The 23,108-nt window shown below is 45.3% G+C and overlaps 2 protein-coding genes and 1 non-coding gene across 3 annotated transcripts; 2 read left to right on the top strand and 1 right to left on the bottom strand.

Moving 5' to 3' along the window:
- TRNAG-CCC lies at positions 1-71 on the top strand. Its single transcript has one exon. It is a non-coding gene; the product is annotated as a tRNA-Gly (tRNA).
- A 343-nt stretch (positions 72-414) lies between these two features.
- Positions 415-13,493, top strand: METTL26 (methyltransferase like 26). Its single transcript, XM_042437853.1, is given in 8 exon segments — positions 415-441; positions 882-1,122; positions 1,125-1,206; positions 8,525-8,687; positions 9,168-9,227; positions 9,580-9,647; positions 9,901-9,979; positions 10,921-13,493. Coding segments are annotated over 8 exon segments (768 nt in total). The 3' UTR covers positions 10,969-13,493.
- Positions 13,494-14,308: 815 nt separating this feature from the next.
- WFIKKN1 (WAP, follistatin/kazal, immunoglobulin, kunitz and netrin domain containing 1) lies at positions 14,309-22,695 on the bottom strand. Its single transcript, XM_042438612.1, has 2 exons — positions 22,392-22,695; positions 14,309-16,902 (listed from the first exon to the last, which is right to left on the bottom strand). Exons 1-2 carry the CDS (start codon positions 22,632-22,634, stop codon positions 15,409-15,411), a joined length of 1,737 nt encoding a protein of 578 aa, XP_042294546.1. The 5' UTR covers positions 22,635-22,695; the 3' UTR covers positions 14,309-15,408.
- Positions 22,696-23,108: the final 413 nt, after the last annotated feature.

Genomic DNA, 23,108 nt, shown 5'->3' with positions numbered 1-23,108 from the left:
GCGCCGCTGGTGTAGTGGTATCATGCAAGATTCCCATTCTTGCGACCCGGGTTCGATTCCCGGGCGGCGCAGATCCCTTTTCTTTCCAGGCTGCAGTTTTTGCAAAGGCCCTTCTTCCCTATTTATCTTGACACAATCTTTCTTTTTCCTGGTCCTGCAAAAAAAACAAGCAAACAGGGATCAATCGTTGCAGAAACATCTGGGGATGGGAGTTTGGGGATAAATAGCTCACAGGACTACAGATCCCAGCATCCCAGGCTCTTTTTTGGGGGGGGGGTTGCAGGAGGGTCTAGGGGTCCTTCTCTTTTCAAGGGGGAAAGAAGCCCTCTTCCCAAAACAAGGGTCTCTGGGAGGGAAGAAGGGGGGCAGGAGGGAGCCCTTTTTCCCCATTGCACTCTAGGAAGTAGAGTTTAGATGGCCTCCCATTGCATCCTGGGAAATGTAGCCTGGATCGCTCTGTCTCTCTTCCATTGCATTCTGGGAAATAGAGTCAATGGAATAAAGAGAGAGAGAGAGAGAGAGAGAGAGAGATCCAGACTACATTGCATTCTGGGAAATAGTGTCTGGATCTCTCTCTCTCTCCTATTGCATTGCATTCTGGAAGATATAGTCCTCTCTCTCTCTCTCTCTCTCTCTCTTCCATTGCATTCCGGGAATAGTGTCTGGATCTCTCTCTTCTTCCATTGCATCTGGGAAATACTGTAGTGTCTGGATCTCTCTCTCTCTTTCTTCCATTGCATCTGGGAAATGTAGTCTGGATCTCTCTCATTATTCCAGTGCCCTCTGGGAAATAGGGTCTGGATCTCTCTCTCTCTCTCTCTCTCTGCTTGCATTCTGGGAAGTGTAGTCCAGGCCTCCCCCATGCAGCCTGGGAAGTGTAGTCTTTTGGGCTCCTTTCTCCTGCCAGTCCAGGGCGTGGTCCAAAGGAGGAGCAACAACGGGACAGAGAGCCCTCCTCTTGCAAAGTCTCTTTCCTTCCTTGGCGCAGGATTCGCACTCGGGACCAGGATGATCAACGTCCCCGCCGCCGCGGAGCGGAACAAGGAGCCCATCTGGGGTGCTGGAGGGACTCCGTGGGCCCCGGAGGGACCCCGCAGGTCCAGGCGCTGGAGGTGGCCTCGGGATCGGGACCCACGCCGCCCACTTCGCCCGAGCCTTGCCGGGATCCTCTGCAGCCCTCCGAGTCGACCCCGGCGCCAGGGACAGGTCAGCAGCAGCAAGCACTCGAACCCAGCGCCCAGAGACAGGCAGGGAAGGGCATTGGGACCCTATGGCAAACCTCCCCTCCCCCCCCGGATCAAGGAAAAGAGACCCAGCCCAACATAGGAGGGACTCCCTCAGAGTAAGAATGGCAGGCATTGCCTTGGATCCTGGTGGAGTCCTCTCCTTGGAGGTCTTTAAGCAGAGGCTGGATGGCCATCTGTCAAGGAGATACTTAGATTGGAGTCCTGCATGGCCGAATAAAGGGCTGGACTGGATCAGGGCCCTTCTTGGGGTCTCTTCCAACTCTACGATTCTAGGATCCTATGAAATGCACAGAGATAGGATGGGCACATCTGGCTCAGAACCTAGAGTTGAAGAGACCCCAAGAAGGCCCGATCCAGTCCAGCCCCTTTATTCTGCCATGCAGGAACCCAATCAAAGTACGTACCCATTGACAGATGGCCATCCACCTCTGCTTAAAGACCTCCAAGGAAGGAGACTACACCACTCTCTAGGAGAATGTCCCACTGTCAAACAGCCCTTTCTGTCTGGAGGTTCCCCATAAGGTTTAAATGGAACTCTTTTTCCTGGAGCTTCCATCCATTGCTCCAGGTCCTCTTCTCTGGAGCAGCAGAAAACAAGCTTGCTCCTCCCTTAACAGGCATCCCTTCAAGTATTTAAACAGGGCTCTCATATCCCCTTTTAACCTTCTCTTCTCCAGGCTAACCCCCAGAGCTCCCCAGGCATTCCCATAGGGCTTTATGGTTTCCAGGCCCTTCATCATTTAGTCGCCTCCTTTGGACACGTGGCTCCATTTTCTCAACATCCTTATAAATTGTGATGCCAGAACTGGACACAATATTATCCAGGTGGGGCCTGACCAAAGCAGAATAGAGGGCACTATGACTTCCCTGATCAGACACTATACTTCTATTGATCCAGCCTAGAATCGCATTGGCCTTGTTAGCTGCCGCATCACACTGTTGGCTCATGTTCAACTTGTGCTCTACTTGGACCCCTAGATTCCTTTCACACTAGTGCCATTCAGCCATGCGTTCCCATAATCCTATCTCTGTGCATTTTACTTTTCCGCCCCAAGTGTAGGACTTTGCATTTCCCGTGTCGAAATTCATTTTGTTTTGAAACAGAAAGGCTTTACAGAACAGACCAGAGGGATAGGACTCTTTCAATTGCGCTTTCAAAACTGTTAGCAAGCGATCTGCTTTAATATTGCATCCGGTTTGTCTGTTCAATGATGACATTTGTATGCTTTCGGTTGTAATTGCTTTTACGTTGTAAGCTGCCTTGAGTCCCAAATTTTGGGGGAAAGGAGGGGTATGACAAAGTTGGTCCTAGAATAGATTGAGGCTGAAACCTTGCTGGGAGCCAAAAGGAGGCGTTGATGATGTTGTCCTATGGACACATCAGTCTGACCACAAACAGTAGACACTGTTGTCTCTTTATGCACCCTCCGCCTTTCCGTGTTATGGCCCTAAAGGGCCATAACACTAGGAAAGGCGGAGGGATGCATAAGAGACAACAGTGTCTACTGTTTGTGGTCAGACTAGATGGACTTTGGTCTGGTCAGCAAAGTCCGGCCTTGGCTCCTAAAGAAAAGGGCAATGAAGATAACTGAGCAACGCAGTGACGATGCTGCAACTGTCCAGCAAAACCCTGGACTTTATCAATGCGAATCACATGGAAAAGGCACCTGACATGTTCTTTTCTTTTCCTAAAGCGGAGCACATGGTAATAAGCCACAGGCAGCCTTCCTTCTTCGCTCTTTGGGTGCCTTATGCTGCAGAAATCATGCAGTTGCATTTCCTTCCTTTTTGTTGCATTTCATTATGGCTCAAATGTGGCAGAATCCCGAAAAAGGCTTAATGTCCTCTCAAATGGCAATCCCAGAATTCTATGGCGGCCGACAGCATTAAAGCTGCAGTGTAGATGGGGCCTAATGATCTGCGGCTCATTTTAGGAAGAGAAAAGGAAACATAACTGCCTTATTTCTACAATGTTCACCGTAAGTGAAAGGAAGGAAGGAAGGCTGCTCTATGGTTTGTTTATCATGGGAGCGATGGACTCCAACCCAGTACCCCAGTCACCAGGGCCTCACTTGGCCTGTCCGGTCTTTCGGCTTATGGCAGCCCCAGGCGACCCTATCTATCATGGGTCTCTTGGCACAATTGTTTCAGAGGAGGTTTGCCATTGCCTTGCTTTTGGAGGCTGAGAGCATGGGACTTGCTCAAGGTGACCCCGGGATTTCTTAGCTAAATGGGGACTCGAACCCTGATCTCTAGAAAGATCTTGCAGCACCTTTGACGCACTGAAAGAAAGAAGTGGACGACATGAGCTTTCGTAGGCTTCAGTCTACTCTTCAGATGCATTGGTTGGAATGGAAACTAGGGACAGACTATATATATACTGTATGTGTATATGTATGTGTGTGATATATATATATATATAATATATATGCCATTGGTATGCAAAAATGTCAATTCAGATTCAAATGCTTTCTGTATATAAATGAAATAAGTACAACTCCATCTGAGGAAGTAGACTGAAGGCTTGAAAGCTGCTCCTGCTGCCAATGTCTTTCTTCAATGAGTCTCAAAGGTGCTCCAAGATCTCTCTCTATTACTGATCCACAGACTAACATGGCTAGTCTTTGAATCCTGATCTCCAGAGTCACAGCCTCTCAGAGTCTCCTTAAATGGCCATAAACTGGGTTATGGCAGTGGTTTGGTGTGTTGTAACACACTTGTGAAGGAGGGTCTAGTATCCTGCACCCCATCCAATGTAGGCAGCTTCCCAAATTCTATATACATATTTATTTATTTATTTATTTATGGTATGTGATATAATATGTACACAACACACACACCACACATATATATACACATATATAAAACATATACAAATTTCATATACAGTTTTAATATAGATAATACATACACACACATACATACAGATATACATAATCTATATATACAGTTAAATAATATCATATAATACACACATATACATAATCACATACAGTTCTATATACTTCTCTCTCTTCAATCTATATATATATATTATATACAGTATTTATTTATCTAATCCAACCCAACTATATACATGCTTTATTAAATATATACACAACACAACACCACAAATATATACAACACACAAGCACCCCTATATAATATACAGACATTACTAGATACAGTATATATGTAATATTATTAAATATAAAATTATATTTATATACACACAAATAAACACACATTAATATTATACACATTTATATGTGCATACTGTTATATATAATAATTATATATATATAATTTTATAATGTTTAACACAAAACATATATATGATGATATAAAATCTGCAAGCCCTGGGTTCTAGGACAGAGAAACTACGGTCGGACTAGGGTTCCCATCATCCCCAGGCCATCAGAGGTTGGGGAGGTCGCCGCTCACCTTTTACTTGGGAAAAGAAGAGAGGAAAAGGCATCCAGGTGCATTTTAGAATTCACATCATCATCATCATCATCACCAACACATGAGTCTCCTCTCCATACTTCGGTTTGATCAAGTTCTGGCTCATAAAGAACATTCCTAATACAAAGGGCGCCATCTGGTGGCGACTCTAGAGCACTGCAGCCTAGAAGGGTAGGGATCTGTCTCTGGGTCACACACACTCTTTTCTCTCTCTGGGCCGACCTCTTGCTTGACCTCTGCGCCCCTCTCTCCTTAGGTCGATCCACGGAAGTGGGAAGGAAGCCCAAAGAGGCTGCAGTGCTCTAGAGCGCCACCAGATGGCGCCCTTGTATTAGGAATGTTCTTTATGAGCCAGAACTTGATCAAACCAAAGTTCTGGAGACTCATGTTGTTTGATGATGATGATGATGATGATGATGATGATGATGATGATGATGATGATGCATCATAAATACACCTGGATCCCTTCTTCCTCTCTTCTTTTTCCCAAGTAAAAGGTGCCTGCAGGGAGACCACCCCAACCTCTGCTGGCCGGGGGATGATGGGAACCCTAGTCCGACCCTAGTCTTCTGAAGGGCTCTAGGACAGAGAACCCAGGGCTGCAGTTATACATATATAGTTTGTGTGTGGAATTTATCACTATATAATTTAACATTATAAATTATATATGATTTTTAAAATGTATTTAATATAATTATATGAAATATATATAGTATATGTTATATATATATATAATGCATATATAAATGGTTATCTAATATATGTATGTATATTAATATATATATTTATTTTATATATAATATTATACATATACGTGATATGTATAATAGATATATTGTCTGTATATCATATATGTGTGCTTGTGTGAGACATATATATTGTTTTAGTGATGTAATATATAACTGTATATGTTGTGTGTGTATTTGTACATATATACATATCATATCTCTATCTTAATATATCACTGTGTTTATATTATATATGTGTGCATAATATATATGTATAAAATATATATGTGTGTATTTATATATTATGTGTGTGTGTGAATATATTAATATATATGCTGTGGGTGTGTGTGGGTGTGTTGTTGTTGTTGCCTTCCAGTTGTGTCCTTGTGGCCCCAAGCTCTGCTTTTGTTTCCATGAGGCCAAGTCACAGAGGGACCCCTGGATCCCAAATCCATGGAGGCCATGGAGATTATTAGGATCAGGATTATATAGGGGCCTTGGTATCCACTGTGTTTTGGTTCCAGGACCTCCATGGATCCCAAATCCATGGGGAATCACCTCATCATCCTCATCCTCATCCTGGGCCCTTAGTACCACTGAGGGTTGGTTCCAGGGCTTTCTTGGAGGCTCTTTTGACAGAGAAGCCAGATGTCCATCTGTTTTTGGGCTGCTTTGATGGAGAGTTCCTGCATGGCAGAAAGGGGCTTGGACCGGATCCTTCTTGGGCTCCCTTCCAGCTTCTATGGTTCTAAGAGGAAGGAATCCAAGGACTATTATTATTATTGTTGTTGTTGTTGTTAGAATAACACCTGGATGCCGGATGGTAATCCTAGAACTTTCCATGGAAGCGAATGTGATTTAGCCCCAAAGAGAAAACCACTCCCTTTGAAACGGCTGGATTAGACCTTCCCTGTCCTGGAGACCAGGGTTCGAATCCCAGCTCAACCATGATGGGAGCAGCCTGGGCAAGTCACACTCTCTCGCCTCAGAGGAGGGCCATGGCAATCCACCTGAAAAACTGGTCATGATAGGCCCTAACATATACGCTTATACATACATATACATATATATAATACACACACACACATAGAATATTAGATACACATTTATATATGCATATATATATATATATAATTTTATTAATAATTATATAAGTTTTTTATAATGTATATTTTTATTGTAATTATGTAGTGTTCACACACAAACAAGCAAGCCCTGAGTTCTCTCTCCGAGAGCCCTTCAAGAAGACTAGGGTCGGACTAGGGTTCCCATCATCCCCAGCCATGCAGAGGTTGGGGAGGTCCCCTCCCCTTCCTTCCTTCCTTCCTTCCTTCCTTCCTCCCAAGCTCCTTTCTGGAAAGTCCCAGAATCCTCCAGACCTCCAGGGGTGATGGGAATTGTAGTCCAAAGGGCGCCAGCAGCAGCAAACCCATCATCCTTCTTCCCTCGGTCCTGGTCCTGCAGCAGAAGCAAAGGAGATAGATATAGATAGATAGATAGATAGATAGATAGATAGATAGATAGATAGATAGATAGATAGATGAGATAGATGATAAGATATAGATAGATAGATAGATAGATAGATAGATAGATAGATAGATATCTTTGTGTTTGTATTTATCATAGGTTTTGCTGCGCAATGGGCCTCTGAGCCCTGGGAAGGGAGCGATCTCTGGGTCGATCTAGAGGCTGCAATGCCCTGACTATCCACAAGAGGGCGCCCTTGTATTAGGAATGTTCTTTGTTATCAGCCACATCCTGATAAAACCGAAGCCTATGGGGACTAATGTGATTTCCCCATCGGCTCCCTGTTCCTGAGGGGGCGTGGCCTCCCCTTCACCTGGACCTTCCTCCGCTCCCATTGGCTCCCCGTGCCTGAGGGGGCGTGGCATCCACTGCAAGCGGGCCACGCGATCATTCAGGCTGCATCTACACTGCAGAATGCATGCAGTCTGACACCGCTCCAACTGTTAGGGCTTAAATGTGGCAGAATCTTGCAAATCCCAGAATTCCATAGCGGTGCATCCCCAGCTCCTTTTGTGATGGGAGGGCAGGGGCTGGCTGACTGTGACTGTTGGGCAAGACGACCTGAGAGCCTTTTCCGTTGTATCTTGAAATATAAGCCATAGAATCATAGAGTTGGAAGGGACCCCAAGAAGGGCCCTGATCCAGTCCAACCCCTTTACAGTATTCTGCCATGCAGGAACTCTCAATCGAAGCATCCCCATTGATAGATGGCCATCCAGCCTCTGCTTAAAGACCTCCAAGGAAGGAGACTACACCACTTTCTAATATAGTCTATTCCAATGTTGAATAGCTCTTAAAATGGAAAAAAAATCCTAATGTTGAGCTGGAATCTCTTTTCCTGGAGCTTGCATCCATTGCTCCATTGGGTCCTGTTCTCTGGAGCAGCAGAAAACAAGCTTGCTCCCTCCTCAATATGACATCCCTTCAAGTATTTAAACAAGGCTCTCATATCACCTCTTAACCTTCTCTTCTCCAGGCTAAACATCCCCAGCTCCCCCAGGCGTTCCTCATAAGGCATGGATTCCAGACCCTTCACCATTTTAGTCGCCCTCCTTTGGACACATGGCTCCAGTTTCTCCACATCCTTTTTGAATTGTGGAGCCCAGAACTAGACACAGTATTATTCTAGGTGGGCCTGACCAAAGCTGGCACTATTACTTCCCTTGATCTAGACACTATACTTCTATTGATGCAGCCTAAAATCGCATTGGCCTTGTTAGCTGCCACATCGCGTTGTTGACTCATGTTCAACCTGTGGTCTACTTGGACTCCCAGATCCCTTTCACACATAGTTTCATTCATCCTATATCTGTGCATTTCATTTTTCTGCCCTAAGTGCAGTACCTTACATTTCTCCGTGTCAAAATTCATTTTGTTAGCTTTGGCCCAGCTTTCTAGTCTGTTCAGGTCATTTTGAATTTTGATCTTGTTCTCTGGGGTATAATATAACATATAACATAACATAAGGTAATAGCGTATTGCAACAAAAATGCCATCACTGGCAGCTCTGTGGCTGAGACTCGCAGCCTCTACAGTCAGCAATGGTCTCTCAGTGGATTCTTTGGTCTCTCTTTTCAGCATCTCTGCCCTTATCAGGGAACTCCGCCTGCCAAATATCAAGCCTCCAATCCATCTAGATGCGTCCCAGAGCTGGGAGACGTGGGGCGGCTTGCGCCCGGACTCTTTCGACCTCGTCGTCAATATCAACATGATTCACATCACTGAAATGTGCTGCACGGAGGTGAGGACACTCTCTGTCTCTTTGAGCCCTTTGCAGCAAGCGCTTACACATATTTATACAGCAATATGTCCAGTGATGCTGCCACATGGGAAAACATAAGAGGATTGCAGCCAGTAATCCATGCGCTGGTAACCTCAGGGGTTGACTACTGTAACATGGTTACCCAGTCTAGTTATGACAATCACAAAAATAAAACACTTGTTTCCCATTCCTTATATTGCGTCAAATGGGAAGCCAATGTAATAGGTAAGAAAGCAACTCTTTTGTGCATAGTGATGCTGCCTCTGAGCATGGGCAGAGTGTATTGCCCTCCCTTTCCCCAGGCGCATCTCATTCTGGAAATGCGCTACAGATTATGTCACGTGTTGTACATACTTTCTCTCTGCTCCAAATGCATGTGATGGAAAGGTTCACATAAGAGATGACTTTTAAAGGCATCAAATGCCTTTTAAAATCCATATTGTGCTTTCTCCCTTTTAGGGATTGTTCAAAGGGGCGGGAAAACTACTGAAACCCAAAGGAGTGATGATTACATATGGGGTAAGTTATTTATTCTGGGGTAACCGTGTTGACCATATAGCAAAGTACAATAGCACCCAAAATCCACAATACAGTGATTCTGCTATTTGGAAGAAAGACAGTATGAAAATGCCATACATCACAATGATGTTGGTTTGCTTTAGTAGTCTAAAGGTTTGAGATTTTGGACACCCAAGAAGCCCTGGGAGCAATAGAAATAGAAAAGGAATGAGATGAGATTGGCTGTCTCTAAATGTCAGGATTTTTTTTTCTTCCTTGGCATTTTCAGATTTTGAGTAGGGAATTCCCACTCTTTTTGGAGTTGCAGAGCAGGTACTAACTTGTCTGTTTTTCCTCTCCGTTCCTGCTGCAGCCTTATTCTGTGAACGGGTGCATCACTCCTCAGAGCAATGTGGACTTTGATGCCTACTTAAGGCAAAGGTAAGAATGAGAGCCAGTATTGTGTAGGGATTTTGGCACTGGACTAGGACTCCATTAGACCATGGAAACCAACTTGATTTTGCTATTTTATATAAGGGACACCATTGTTCATTGAGATATGTCTATACATTGAAGGGGCCTTGAAGGCCATCTAATCCAACCCTCAGTTTAGTGCAGAATTCTTGCAGGATAAGCATCTTGATGGGATGCAGAAGCCTTTCTTAAACACTGTTTTCCTTTCCTCTCTTCCCAGAAATCCAGGCTGGGGCCTCCGAGACACATCTTTGTTGCAGAAACTCGCTGAGGCCAATGGGATGCAGTTGGAGAGGATGGTATGTTGAGCGGCATTATAAGGGTGCTAGCAGAGAACCATAGAAAAGGTGGACAAATAGCTTTAATAGGAGCAAATTATAACCCTTGGTCAGCACCTTCACCTTTAACAACGATAGGAAACATGTGATCCTCCAGATGTTCCAGGATTGCAACTCCCATCAACTCTTGTTGGGAGGATGCTGTAGTCGTCCAGAAAAATCTGGAGGGGCATAAATTCCTTTGTCCTAACCTGAAATGCTCCTTGTTGAGAAAAGCTATAACCTCAACACAAAACACACTAAGTAACCAAATATTTGGTGAGGATTCAATACAGCATACTTCCTTCCCTGGTGCTTTTTAAAAATTGCAGTGAAGTCTGCAGATAAATTGGATCTCCCTTCTTACTCATTGGGATTATTGGGATTTCTATATATGGTTGTGAAAACTGAAGAGTGAAGAAAGAGGATAGGGAGAATATCAACTCATTTAGACTGCTAAAAAGACAAATAAATGTGTCTGAGATCATATCAGGTCCCAACTTTCCCTCAAAGCTAAAATGACCAAACTGAAGCTATCATGCTTTGGCTAATGGCATTAGAAAAGACAATCGTGTTTGGTGAAATGGGAGGCAATAGGAAAAGAAGAGGATGCCCTTAAAGGGAGATGGATTTTATCAAGGTAACCACAGCCCTGAGTTTGCAGGAGTGTCAGTGGGGTGTCTTGGTGTTTTGTTATTCACAGGGTTGCCATAAGTCAAAGCCACCTTGATGGCAGTTCACAATAACTGGTCCCCAGCTCTCATTTAGGATCCATGTACTTCTTCCAGCATTTGCTGGTTTACCAGTCCTGACTCCTGCCACAGCACTTACAATACACCAGCAGCACAAGTTGAATCGTATCTGTTGAATTGTACACCACGGTGGCAAAGCATCTAAAATAACCTCTGAATATCTGCTTCCAGGTTGACATGCCAGCGAACAACAAGTGCCTTATTTTCCGGAAGCACTAACCCACCACTTGGGCAGATTTCTCAGTGAAGGAGAGGAAGCACGCAGAGCAGCCTCTTATGATCAGAGCCTTTTCTGCTTTGTGTCCATCCTGCTCAGCTGGCTTCTTGTGGTCTCTGCAGATCTTGGTGAAGGGAATGACTCTTGGCACAAAGGCATGATGCCATGCAGAAGATTTGCCTCTGGAAAGGAAAGCCCTCAGACAGAACAGAGTTCCCAAAAGTTCTGGCAAGAGCTGAATGAGCCCCACTGCACTTTGATTTAGCATTAATTGTGCTGCTTTTGCTTTTTGATATTGTGGGTCTGATGAAATGTATGTGTCATCTTGGATCACTTGGATCCAGCTTTGTTCAGATGTTATGACAGAACAGGCAATTGCAGAGCTTGGGAAAGGTTTTGGATAAGAATCCTCTTGCCAGCATGTCCAATTGCAATTAGTGGTTTAAAAATAAAATCAATTTTTCTAGCTTGGGTTAGAAACTGTGTCAGCTTCACCTCCTACCTCCGACTATGTGTAGGTGCCCTCTTCTTTGGTCTCAAATAACATCAAGGCCATTTGGAGACTGGTGGTAGAACATCCCACATGATCAAGAACCCTGATATAAGTTCCTGACCATGGATCTTATTGCTTGGGGTAAAAAAACCCGGCTTACCTTTCCCAATTGCATTCTAATTCAGGGGGCAGCCAGGTCCTATCATACGTAAATCGCCACCCAGATACAGCCCAGGTCCCTGGAGACGCTTCAGCGGCCATATTTTAGATTCAGAAGCTTCCATTTTCGAAAAGGAGCAGGTTGGGCACGGCTTCAACCCAGACTACATTTGGGCTGGATCTGAGTGGCGATTTCAGCAGCGATTTAGGTATGATAGGACACAGCTGCTTCCCAAATTAGAATTCAGTTCAGGAAAGGTAAGCCGGGTTTTTACTCCATGCGATAGGGTCCCACATGAAGGTCTTCTGGCATTCAAGTGAGTGAACACAAGACCCTTTGGGACCCTGTTGTGTCCAAGAGGACCAAAACCATACAGGTACTGAAAACATTGACCTTCCCAGCCCCATGTACATGGAGTCTGGTTTCCTGTTCAGTCATAATGCTTGAAGATGGTTTTTCGTCTTGCAGATATTGTGCCTGTAACCTGCTTCAGCAACACATGTTGGAGGCCTTATTGGCTGCCTTTCCGACAGGGGCCTTGATGCTTCTTGGCTAAATAGACATGGCAAAATGTGGAATTTTGTATTGGAGAAAGCTCACAAGTAGTCCCATCTCCAACCAGGTAGAAGGATGGTGAGGAAACAGTGGCATTATTTCTCTCTTTGCACCTGTGCTACCATCTGTCGGTCATGCCTCTTAAGTTACAAAAGAGGAGGTTGAGATGACAAGAGGGTTTCCGTAAGTTATAGTTTCAGTGGGAAGAAATGATGCAGCCCACTATGGGTCACCCCACCAAACTCCAGTGTTGCCTATTAAGTTAGTGACTTCATTTGGACACTTACTAACCAACAGTGTGGTTTGTCAATGTTTTGGAGGTAGGGAAGACAGAAGAAGATCTTTCCTCGGCTATCTTGATTAGTTTTAATACCACAGAAATTGTGACAATACAATGCCCAACACATAGAGATCAGCCATATGTTACAGAACTGGCTTTCAAAGACATCACCGTGTTAGTCTGTATCAGCATAAAAGACAGAAGGGAAACCTGTAGCACCTTTGAGACCAAGGAAATAAAATACTAAGCTGTTATGGATTCCAACCTGCTTCTGCTGAAGTGGATCACAGTCCACAAAAGCTTAAGCTAGAAATGTCCTTTTCTCAATCTAAAAGTTGCTAGAGGATCCTCTTATCTTCATATGTTAGAGTTCCCAGAATTATAGCACTGAGGACTTCAGGTGGTGAACCAACAAACCCAGTTATTACTCACAGTCACATTGAATCAATGGGAATTGGTACATAAATACGTGTGTTAAGTTCTGTTCATTCAATGGATCTGTTCTAATTGGGAATAACAATTGGGCTTATACCTTAATGTTTAAACGCCAAATACATGTATACCAACATCTTGCTGTCCATGGTGGGTTAGCATTCAAACACAGTCTGATGTGTTTTCTGCATGCAAGATGTATATTTAAAAATACTTTGGACCATTCAGTTATGTATCTCTGCATCTGTGTTCTGCCATGCAATTTGTATATTCGCTTATGGACCAGAGGTTTTTTAACATGTCGTGGTGGGATTTGGGCCATCAAGGTTGATGAACATTTTTTAAAACACCTGTTTGCTTACAGTCCTTTAAAAACATTCTTCAAAACAGGGATCAAACAGTTTTGAAGAAAAGAAAGCCCTGTTGCTTCCTCACCACCGAGTTAAGCTTTTGAAATGTTTCTCTATGAAGTAGTAGTTCCCTCTGGTGGCGATCTATAGATGAATGTGGAAGTATCATTTTGGGATCAAAGATTAGCAAAAACATCTTTTGCACAAGCCTTCATACTCTGTTGCATTTGGGTGCAAATAAATATAATGTTTGGGCATTACTGTGTCAGGATGTCTTGACATGCGCAATGTGAACAAGGCATTGCACTTAGGGCGGAAAAATAAAATGCACAGATATAGGATGGGTGACACCTGGCTGAATGAAACTACGTGTGAAAGGGATCTAGGAGTCCAAGTAGACCACAAGTTGAACATGAGTGAACAGTGTGATGCGGCAGCTAAAAAGGCCAATGCTATTTTAGGCTGCATCAATAGAAGTATAGTGTCTAGATCAAGAGAAGTAATAGTGCCACTGTATTCTGCTCTGGTCAGGCCCCACCTAGAATATTGTGTCCAGTTCTGGGCGCCACAATTCAGAAAGGACATTGAGAAACTGGAGCGTGTCCAAAGGAGGGTGACAAAAATGGTGAAAGGTCTGGAAACCATGCCCTATGAGGAATGACTTAGGGAGCTGGGGATGTTTAGCCTGGAGAAAAGAAGGTTAAGAGGTGATATGATCGCCCTGTTTAAATATTTGAAGGGATGTCATATTGAAGAGGGAGCAAGCTTGTTTTCTGCTGCTCCAGAGAACAGGACCCGGAACAATGGATGCAAGCTGCAGGAAAAGAGATTCCACCTGAACATTAGGAGGAACTTCCTGACAGTTAGGGCTGTTCGACAATGGAATGCACTCCCTCGGAGGGTGATAGAGTCTCCTTCCTTGGAGGTCTTTAAACAGAGGCTGGATGGCCATCTGTCAGGGATGCTTTGATTTGGATTTCCTGCATGGCAGGGGGTTGGACTGGATGGCCCTAGTGGTCTCTTCCAACTCTATGATTCTATGATTCTATGATTCTATGATTCTATGATTAATTTGAGTTCATGTTCCTGTTTTATGAGAACCAATAAAGCAGGGCCACCACCTTTGGAATAACTCAGAAGTTAGTTTAATATCCTGGCTTGTTTTGAGGCTGGCAACTTGGTATGGATGAAATGAGAAACTATGGTTAATTCAAGAATTAATTGTCCAGTTTGTGAATCAAATGGGCCATGTGTACAAAGAAAATGCTTGGAAATCTAACCACATCTCCTCTTTCTTTCACAAGCAACCCCTCCTCACCTCTTGCAACCATGTCTGCTGTAAGACTAGTCCCCTTTTGCCTTACTAGTCCTCAACATAGGTGTTTATCACACTGGGGCTAATTTCAGCATTAAAGAGAGATTAAAGCGCATTTAAAGCATCCCACAAAGAAAGTGAAAATGGCAGGTAATTGCGCGAATGATTATCACACACAATTGCACCAATAAAGTGATATTGGAAATGTATTGTCACTGATATCCCACAAGTAAAAAGATGCACGTTAATGCTTCTTTGGGACCACTTTAATGGCAGGTTTTGTGTGACGTCGTGTGAAATCGTTACACGTAATTACGCGATTTCCCCAGGATATTCACAGGGATAAACTCTCGATTGCCTTCATGTGATAAACTCCATAGTGGTTCTTGGTTAGGTGTAGAATTTGCCATTAAAACAGAAAGCAAGGAGGAGCTAACTATTTCCACTGTGACTGGAGATGAAACAAAGTTGGTTTTCAAACATTATTATTTCACATAGTCGTAGCTGGGGTAGAAGGGCACTATAGACGCAGATAAATTACAGCTCACACAAAAAAACAGACAATAGGTAGTTACAAAGATAGTAGAGCCCACGGTAACAGAAGAGTGATAATAACGGAAAACAATAAAAAACACGGGACTGGTCCATGGAAACTGGCCTGGGCTGAGGATGGGAGTCAGGATTCCCCTTCTCTGCTCACAAGCAACCAGGGCTGTGAGGCATGCAGAGCTTCCAAGAGCAGCAGAAGCTGTGCCCTGCCAGATGCCAGTCCAGTCCTATGAGCAGAGGCGGACTGTCTTTTGCAGAGGGACACATCTGAACTGTCCTCCCTCCTTCGCAAGGGAGAAGGACCCACATTAGTCCTGGAATCTGTTGAGCAACTCACAGGTCTTCTTCTCAAGCAGCTCATAGATCTTCTTGACCCGCTTGTCGTTGGCGGTCCGGACGTAGCTATTGGGGTCTAGCACCGCCATGCCATCGTGCACTTCTCCCATGATGATGAGGGGCCCATCCTCTGTGGTCATGTTGGGGCAAGGGCAGTTCCAGTCCATCTCTGTCAAGGTCACCTCCAGGTACTTGATGTTGAAGAACTTCAGGCCCATTTTCTCGTCCTTGAGGACATCATCCAGTGCAAAGCGGGCAATCCCGGAGTCCTGGTCCTCAATGATCTCCATGAGCCGCCCAACTATGGCGAAATCACTGCGGCACAGGCTCAGAACCATCTTGCTCTTCAGGCGGCAGGCTTTGCACTGCAAGGTCTTGGCAAAGGGGCAGACATCCTCGCAGCTCTCCTTGCTGTCAAAGTTGTTCTCGTTGCCCTCGCAACCACCATAGATGAAGGAGTGGCACTGTTTCATCAGGTGGTTATAGGCCCAGCGCGCCTCCCAGTTCTTACAGGGCCCCTGCACCATAGGAAGAGTGCACAGGTTGACTGCGTTACTAACGCAGGCCAGTTGACATGCCTCATAGGTAGCAAAGTGGTTTTGGTTGACCCCGCAGCCACCATAACGGAAGGTGGCGCAAGAGCCTTTCTTGGCGTCAAAATGCCAGCGGACCTGGTAGGCCTCACATTCCTGTTTGTCAGGTTCCTTCAGGCACTCCCCGGGTGGGAGCTCTGGAGTGCTGGACGCCCTGGGCTCTCCTCTAGAGTGTTCCCTCTTGATGACCGAGAGTGGAAAGTCCGCTCGCAGGAGTCCGGCAGAGTTCCTGGCCGTGCAAGTGTAGATCCCAGCATCCTCCAGCTGGGCATTATAGATAACCAGCTGGCCAATGTTGGTCACCACCACGTTGCCATACATTTGGTCAGGCCGCATGATGAAGTTTTCCTGATGGTCGCTCTGCTTCTCCCATGTGATGTCAGGACGGGGCCGCCCACTGACGTCACAGTGGAAGCTCACGGTGCCCCCCATGTAGACCAACTGGTGGAAAGGGTTGTTGTAGAGGGCAGGTGGGATGGGCAGCTCAGCCGCCGTGCCAGGTGTTGGGTGAGCTGTGGTCTCCATTGGCACTGGGCTGGTGTTGGGCCAGGTGAAAATGTACTTGCAAGGCACCACGGCTAAGCTGATGCCCCGGATGCAGGCCTCGGCATCCATGTAGCACTTGTTGTAGTAGGTGAGTCCGTCCGACGCACAGGTGAAGTTGGGCTCCTTTTCACACCTGTCCTTGCACTTACAGACTGGCTGCCCATCCCAGATGTCACAGTCTGAGCCCTGCTGGGTGCAGACAAAGCTTTCGCATGTGGCCTCCTGCACTTGCTCCAGGGAGGAGAGGCTTCCGTCTGCATAGCGGGCAGCCACGCAGCTCCGTAGGCCACAGACGTTGGTGCAACACTTCTCAAAGCCTTCACAGTCCTGCCGAGGAAAGAGGAGCAGAATGTTTACATTCAAACGGACTCACACCCTTTTCGCTATCAAACTGGCTGTTTTGTATCTGAAAAGCCTAGGAACATTTTACCCGCCTTACCTTATGGGTGCAATCTGATTAAATGAAATCATTCAAGAAAATGCATTTTTTCCCTGGTCACAAGTAGCCTTTCTATGGTCCAAAACATACTGCAGAAATAATCCAGTGTGGGACAGCTTTAACTGCCCTGGCTCACTGTTAAGGATTCCTAGGAACTGTAGTTTTGTGAGACATTTAACCTTCTGTATCAGAGAGCTCTGGTGCCACAATAAACTACAATTCCCAGGATTCCCTTGCACTTTGCCAGGGCACTAAAAGTGGTCTCAAACTGGATTATGTCTGCAGTGTGTTTTGGACCTTAGTTGCTCTACTTGAGGCTGTTTGCAGCCAAGGCAGAATGACAAAACGTACAACAGAAGCAATACAATAGAAATACAATATCACTCGCCACAAAAGGAAAAACGCTAACTAGGGGTGGTCTGTTTGCTTGCTTGGTTAATTTATTGTGTTGATAGGCAATTTCGGGTTTTCTTTGTCTTGCCTTTTTAAGGGGTCATTACTTTTCACTGGGCTTGCTCTGGGTAGTTTTCCAAATAGAGAGTGTCTTTATACAACGGACTGCCATCTGACAGCTCTTCAAAGAAAATTGCTGGGTAGCGAAAGCAACATTTTTGCTAGACGGGTTTTTTTAGCACACAAGTTAGAAACCCCAGCAAACACTTCTCTCCAATCCTGCCACTAAAAATAACACTTTAAAGCAACCATATTTTAACATCCTTTTGGGGCATCTGCTCCATTGCCTAATGGTTGGGCTGCTGGTGGAAAGGCACCTGCAAGTTCTGGTTTGATCTGATTTGGGAAGATAAGGAAGATAAGAGAGTTCTCTTGCCAACCCTAAAGTGTATTTTTCACCTAGGAATGTAAATGCAAAAGAAATTACCGTGAACCAACAGGTAATAAACCACATGAGTTTTCCAACCTTGCAAGAAATCATGGGGATGAGTTAGTTTTCCAATACAGTAATGAGTAACGGAGACAAAATGCTTGGGAAACCTGCCATAAGGTGGAAACAGCTTGAAGACACACAACCACAACAACGCAACCATTAAAGGATCCCTCTCCAGTTTTCACCAAATGCTAGATTTCCAGTTCCCCAGCTCCTGAATGAAAGCCATCTCATGCGCTAGACACTGGGCTAGCGAACGATGATCGCACGCAATTGTGCAAATCAAGTGATCTCTGAAATGCAAAGTAAAATTATGTGTGTTAATGCTTCTTTGCGACCACTTTAATGGTGAGTTTTGTGCAACATTGTGTGAAATCATTTCGCGTAATTATGCGATTTTTCTGCGATGTTCATGGGATAAACTCCCGATTCCCTTCATGTGATAAACTCCTGTGACTCTGGAGACCAGGGTTCGAATGCCAGCTTGGACATGGAAATCCCTTGGGCAAGTCACAGTCTCTCAGCCTCAGAGGATGGCATTGGCAACCATCCTCTGAAGGCACTTGCCAAGAAAACCGTGGGATAGGGTCGCCATAAGTCGGAAACTACTTGAAAGGCAAACAGCATGCACACAATTCATCAAATTCAATCAATAATAACAATAACAAGACCAGCATCACCAGAAACATGAATGTAGCACATTTTTTACATGGAAACAATACAGGTCTCCTTATATCATGAGTAATAATGTATTTATTACATTAATATCACATGTTTTCTCTTAAGGCAGCACACACGACTTCGAACCCTGGTCTCCAGAGTCATAGTCCACTATACCATGTTAGCTCTGTATATACTGTATACAGATAGACTCCGTTTGGCCCTGGAAACGCACTGGGTGACCTTTTAAAAGTCACACTCTCTCATCCTCAGAGAAAGGCACTGGCAAAACCTCCTCTAAACAAATCTTGCCAAGAAAACCCCATGAAAGGCTTGTCTTGGGAGTCACTCCATAAATCAGAAACAACTTGAAGGCACGCAACAAGAACAAAAATCTGTATACATACAGATATTAATAATACCAGAAATGTGGCGTCACATAGGAAGGAATCTGTGCTGTAGGTAAAAGAACAGGGCAGATTTGGGAAAGAGCCATGATGTGAGCTTCTCCGCCATCACAGTTTTCCAGTGTGCAGGAGATGTATGGAAGAGAGACATATCATGAGAACATTCATGCTTGATGGCATCATTATAGGAAGCATCCTTTAGCTGCAATTCATGAATTAACTTCTTTACTTGGCAGGGCAGTCAATCAGGTCCCCATGAAAGGGCAATACATGATTATGGGACTGGATCTTCAATTTGTTGCTATTGTAATTGTATTATCACAGATGATGGGAATGGAGGTGGGTTCTTCTGCCTCTCCTTGGCCAGTTTTGGGAATTATGCACCTTTACTTGGAGGCTGTTGCTGTTGTGTGCCTTCAAGTCATTTCTGACATATGGCAACCTGAAGGGAAACCTTTCTTGGGGTTTTCTTGGCACGTTTCTTCAAAAGGGGTTTGCCATTGCCATCCTCGGAGGCTGAGAGCGTGTGACTTGCCCAAGGTCACCCAGTGGGTTTATATGGCTGAGCTGGGATTCGAACCCTGGTCTCCAGAGTCCCAGTCCAATGCTCAAACCACTACACCACTCTGGCTCACATACTTGGAGGTGGATGGATTTAATTCTGCCTGTGGCAGAAAAACATCTTGGGCCAACTCTGCTACTACAGTTACTTTGTTCGTCTTAGTTGTGTGCAACCACAGGAAAAAATAACTGCATTTTAATCAGTATATCTACAGACTGCTGTTGTAGCATGCCTTCAAGTCGTTCCCAATTTATGGTGACACAACTCAGTGATCTTGTGTTTCCCCTATCCATTACAATGAGTCTAGTGCAGTTGAGATCTCCTTTAGACTGTACCCCATGGACAGAAGAACTATCGACAGTGTAGAAATAAGATGTAGAGAGATCTTATAGCACCTTTGAGACTAACTAAAGAAAGAAGTTGGTAGCATGAGCTTTCGTAGACTTAAGTCAACTTCCTCAGATGCATCTGAGGAAGTAGACTTAAGCTCATGCTACCAACTTCTTTCTTTAGTTAGTCTCAAAGGTGCTACAAGATCTCTGTACATACTGATTCTACAGACTAACGTGGCTATATCTCTGAATTCTATCAGTGTAGAAATAATGCAGTTTGACACCACTTTAACTGTTGTTGCTCCATCTTACTGAGTCCTGGGATTGGTAGTTTTGTGAGGCACCAGCACTCTTTGGCAGAGAAGGCTTGTAAAACTGCAAATCCCAGGTTCCCATAGGATGGAGCCACGGCACTTAAAGTGGTGTCAAAACAGCATGCTTTCTAACAGAGTAGATGCACCCCTTCCCGTTCTCTCTCTCTCTGACACACATTCTGCCACTCATTTTGGCCATTTGGCATCCCCGATCCCTCCACATTGTTTTGTGGTAGTGTACCAGCTAAAGAGGGATCTCTTCAGAGATGTGCAAAGACCACTATACTTTTGTGATCCATCTCTAGACTCACCGTTGGAGGCATTCTGCTCTAGCAAAGACTGCAACGAAAGAAGGAAGGAAGGTGGCTGCAGAAAAACTAGGGCATCACTTTGCATGTGTAAAACAATCCATCAATCAAAGCTCCAAAGGGTAAATGTTGCATGTGTGCACATGTTATGGTATCAGTACAACTTTCTATTCATGCCTATAGGGATGAGATTTTGTTCTATAAGAGGGAAAGGGAGCATCTTGTGCAAGCTGCCAACTCGGTACACACAGACTTGGAAAGTAAGTTCCATTTGGCTCAGCCACTAAAAGGACAAAAGCCTCCCAGAAGGTTTTATGCCACTCCTGACCTAAAATCAGGATATTGGCTCCTTAAACCCAGTGTGGCATAGTGGTGTGAGCGTTGGACTACGACTCTGGAGACCAGGGTTCGAATCCCCACTCAGCCATAAAACCCAGTGGGTGATGTTGGGCAAGTCACATTCTCTCAACCTCAGAGGATGGCAGTGGCAAACCCCCTCTGAAGAAAGTTGCCAAGGAAAGCCTGTGAACCTGGGGTCACCATAAGTTGGAAGTGACTTCAAGGCAAATAACAGAAGAGAGAGAGAATGGGGTTACACTCCTGTCTTCGTCTCTGAAGGTTCAAAAGTAATTGACAAAGAATGTCACCCCAAGTATGCATAGTTTCCCTTAGTATGCATAGATAAGTATGCACACTTATCTATGCCTATGACTCTGGAGAGCAGGGTTTGAATCCCCGCTCAGCCATGAAATTCCCGCTCGGCCATGGAAACCCACTGGGTGACTGTGGGCAAATCACACTCTCTCAGCCTCAGAGGAAGGCAAGGGTAAACCTCCTCTGAACAAATCTTGCCAAGAACCCCCCAGGATATGTTTGTCTTAGGATCGCCACAAGTTGGAAACGATGTGAAGGCACACGGCAAAATACAAACTAGGCACACAGTCTTGGGAGCTAGCCCTCCCCAATTCAGGGTGACCAGACATCCTCCTTTTCCAGGGCTGGTCCTACGTTTCAGTCTTCTGTCCAGGAGGAATTTCAAAAAGTCTTCCAATTGGAGCATGACTAAGAAGCATGGATTTATATTTAGATTAGTGTTAGAATCATAGACTCATGGAGCTGGAAGGTACCTCCAAGGGCCATCCAATCCAACCCCATTCTGCCATGCAGGAACTCACAATCCAAGCACACACCCCCCCGGAACAGATGGCCACCCAGCCTCTGTTTAAAAACCTCCAAAGAAGGAGACTCCACCACTCTCCAACTGTGTTCCACTTTCCAAAACTCTCCCCATCAGGAAGTTTTCCTAATTGTTGAGGTGGAATCTCTCTTCCTCTAGCTTGAATCCATTGCTCCCGGTCCTATTTTCTAGAGCAGCAGAAAACAGGTTTGCTCCATCCTCAGCATGGCATCCCTTCGGATAGTTAAGCAGGGCTTGTCCTATCCCCTCTTCTCCTGTTTGTAAGCTTTTGTTTTGCAATTATAAAATAACAACAAAATAGTAATTGCAAAACAAATGTCCTCAGTTTTTCCCAAATGCCCTAATTTGGTGGTGCCTTGTCCTCCTTAGCAGTGAAGGCATCTGCTCACCTTGCCCCAATACTAGGAGCCTAGATCTTTAGCAGTGCTCCCAGACCAGATTGACCCCATTCCCTGAGATGTGCCCTTAATCCAGAGGCTTTGATCTGGGCATGCCTGGCTGAGTCTACCCCAGAAGTATGTGCTCCTCCAGAGAGCTATGCAGCTATCTTCATCCCAGTCCCTGCAGCCTTGGCCAACCTGGACCAGTCCTGGTCCTTTGGCCATAGAAGGGCATTTCAGGCAAAGCATGCAGCAGCTCCCTCTGCTGGCCAGGCCTGGTATGACAGGCCTGGTAGTGGCATCCAGGTAGACCCTCACCCACTCACTCACCTGGTCAGTGTGGCACTCCCTTTCGCAGGTGCTCTGGGCATCCACCCAGAGATTGGGGTTCAGCTGGTTGGGGCACACTCCCAGGTGGTTCATCCTGATTGGCTGGAGGCTGGCCCCTTCTGCCAGGACAGACAGCAGAGAGAGGATGAGTGAGGGCAGCATGGGGTCTGGATGATGCTCTCGAGCTGCTGCTGCTGCTCCTCCTGGCTTTGCTCCTTTCCCCAAGAAAGTCCAGAAAGGCATCCGCCTGCAAGGAGAGCTTGCAACCCAACTGCTGAGCCTCTCTTTTCTTTTTTCTTTTCCTTTCTTCCCCCTCACCCACCCACCCACCCACCAACCTCAGGCAGGCACAGTCTTCCACTTTGCCCTGTGTGTGATAGACAAAACAATCACATTCGCAGACTGGGAAGAGAGAGAGAGAGAGAGAGAGAAGGAGGCAGAGGCAGAGAGAAAGAAGGAGGAGGTTTCAGGGGGAAAAGACTACTAAAATGTGCCTGTATAGATGTACGTATAGATAGATGTGTTGAAAAGTGCTCCTGTTCTCTCTCTTCTCCCCTGCCTGCCTCATTTAATTGCCCCAGCAGGATGGCCTCATCTTCTCTATAGTCCTGGATGCCTAGTGTCTGTTCTGCATCATCAGCCCCCCAGATCCAAAGGGCCTTCCCCGACAAAACATCCTCCAAGCAAGGGGGTCCTGGAGATCTTTCCAACTGTGGG

This window comes from Sceloporus undulatus, chromosome 8 (assembly GCF_019175285.1).
Source record: "Sceloporus undulatus isolate JIND9_A2432 ecotype Alabama chromosome 8, SceUnd_v1.1, whole genome shotgun sequence".
NCBI lineage: Eukaryota > Metazoa > Chordata > Lepidosauria > Squamata > Phrynosomatidae > Sceloporus > Sceloporus undulatus.
The sequence above is the reverse complement of the archived record's forward strand: the minus strand, read 5'-3'. Positions and strand labels throughout refer to the sequence as shown.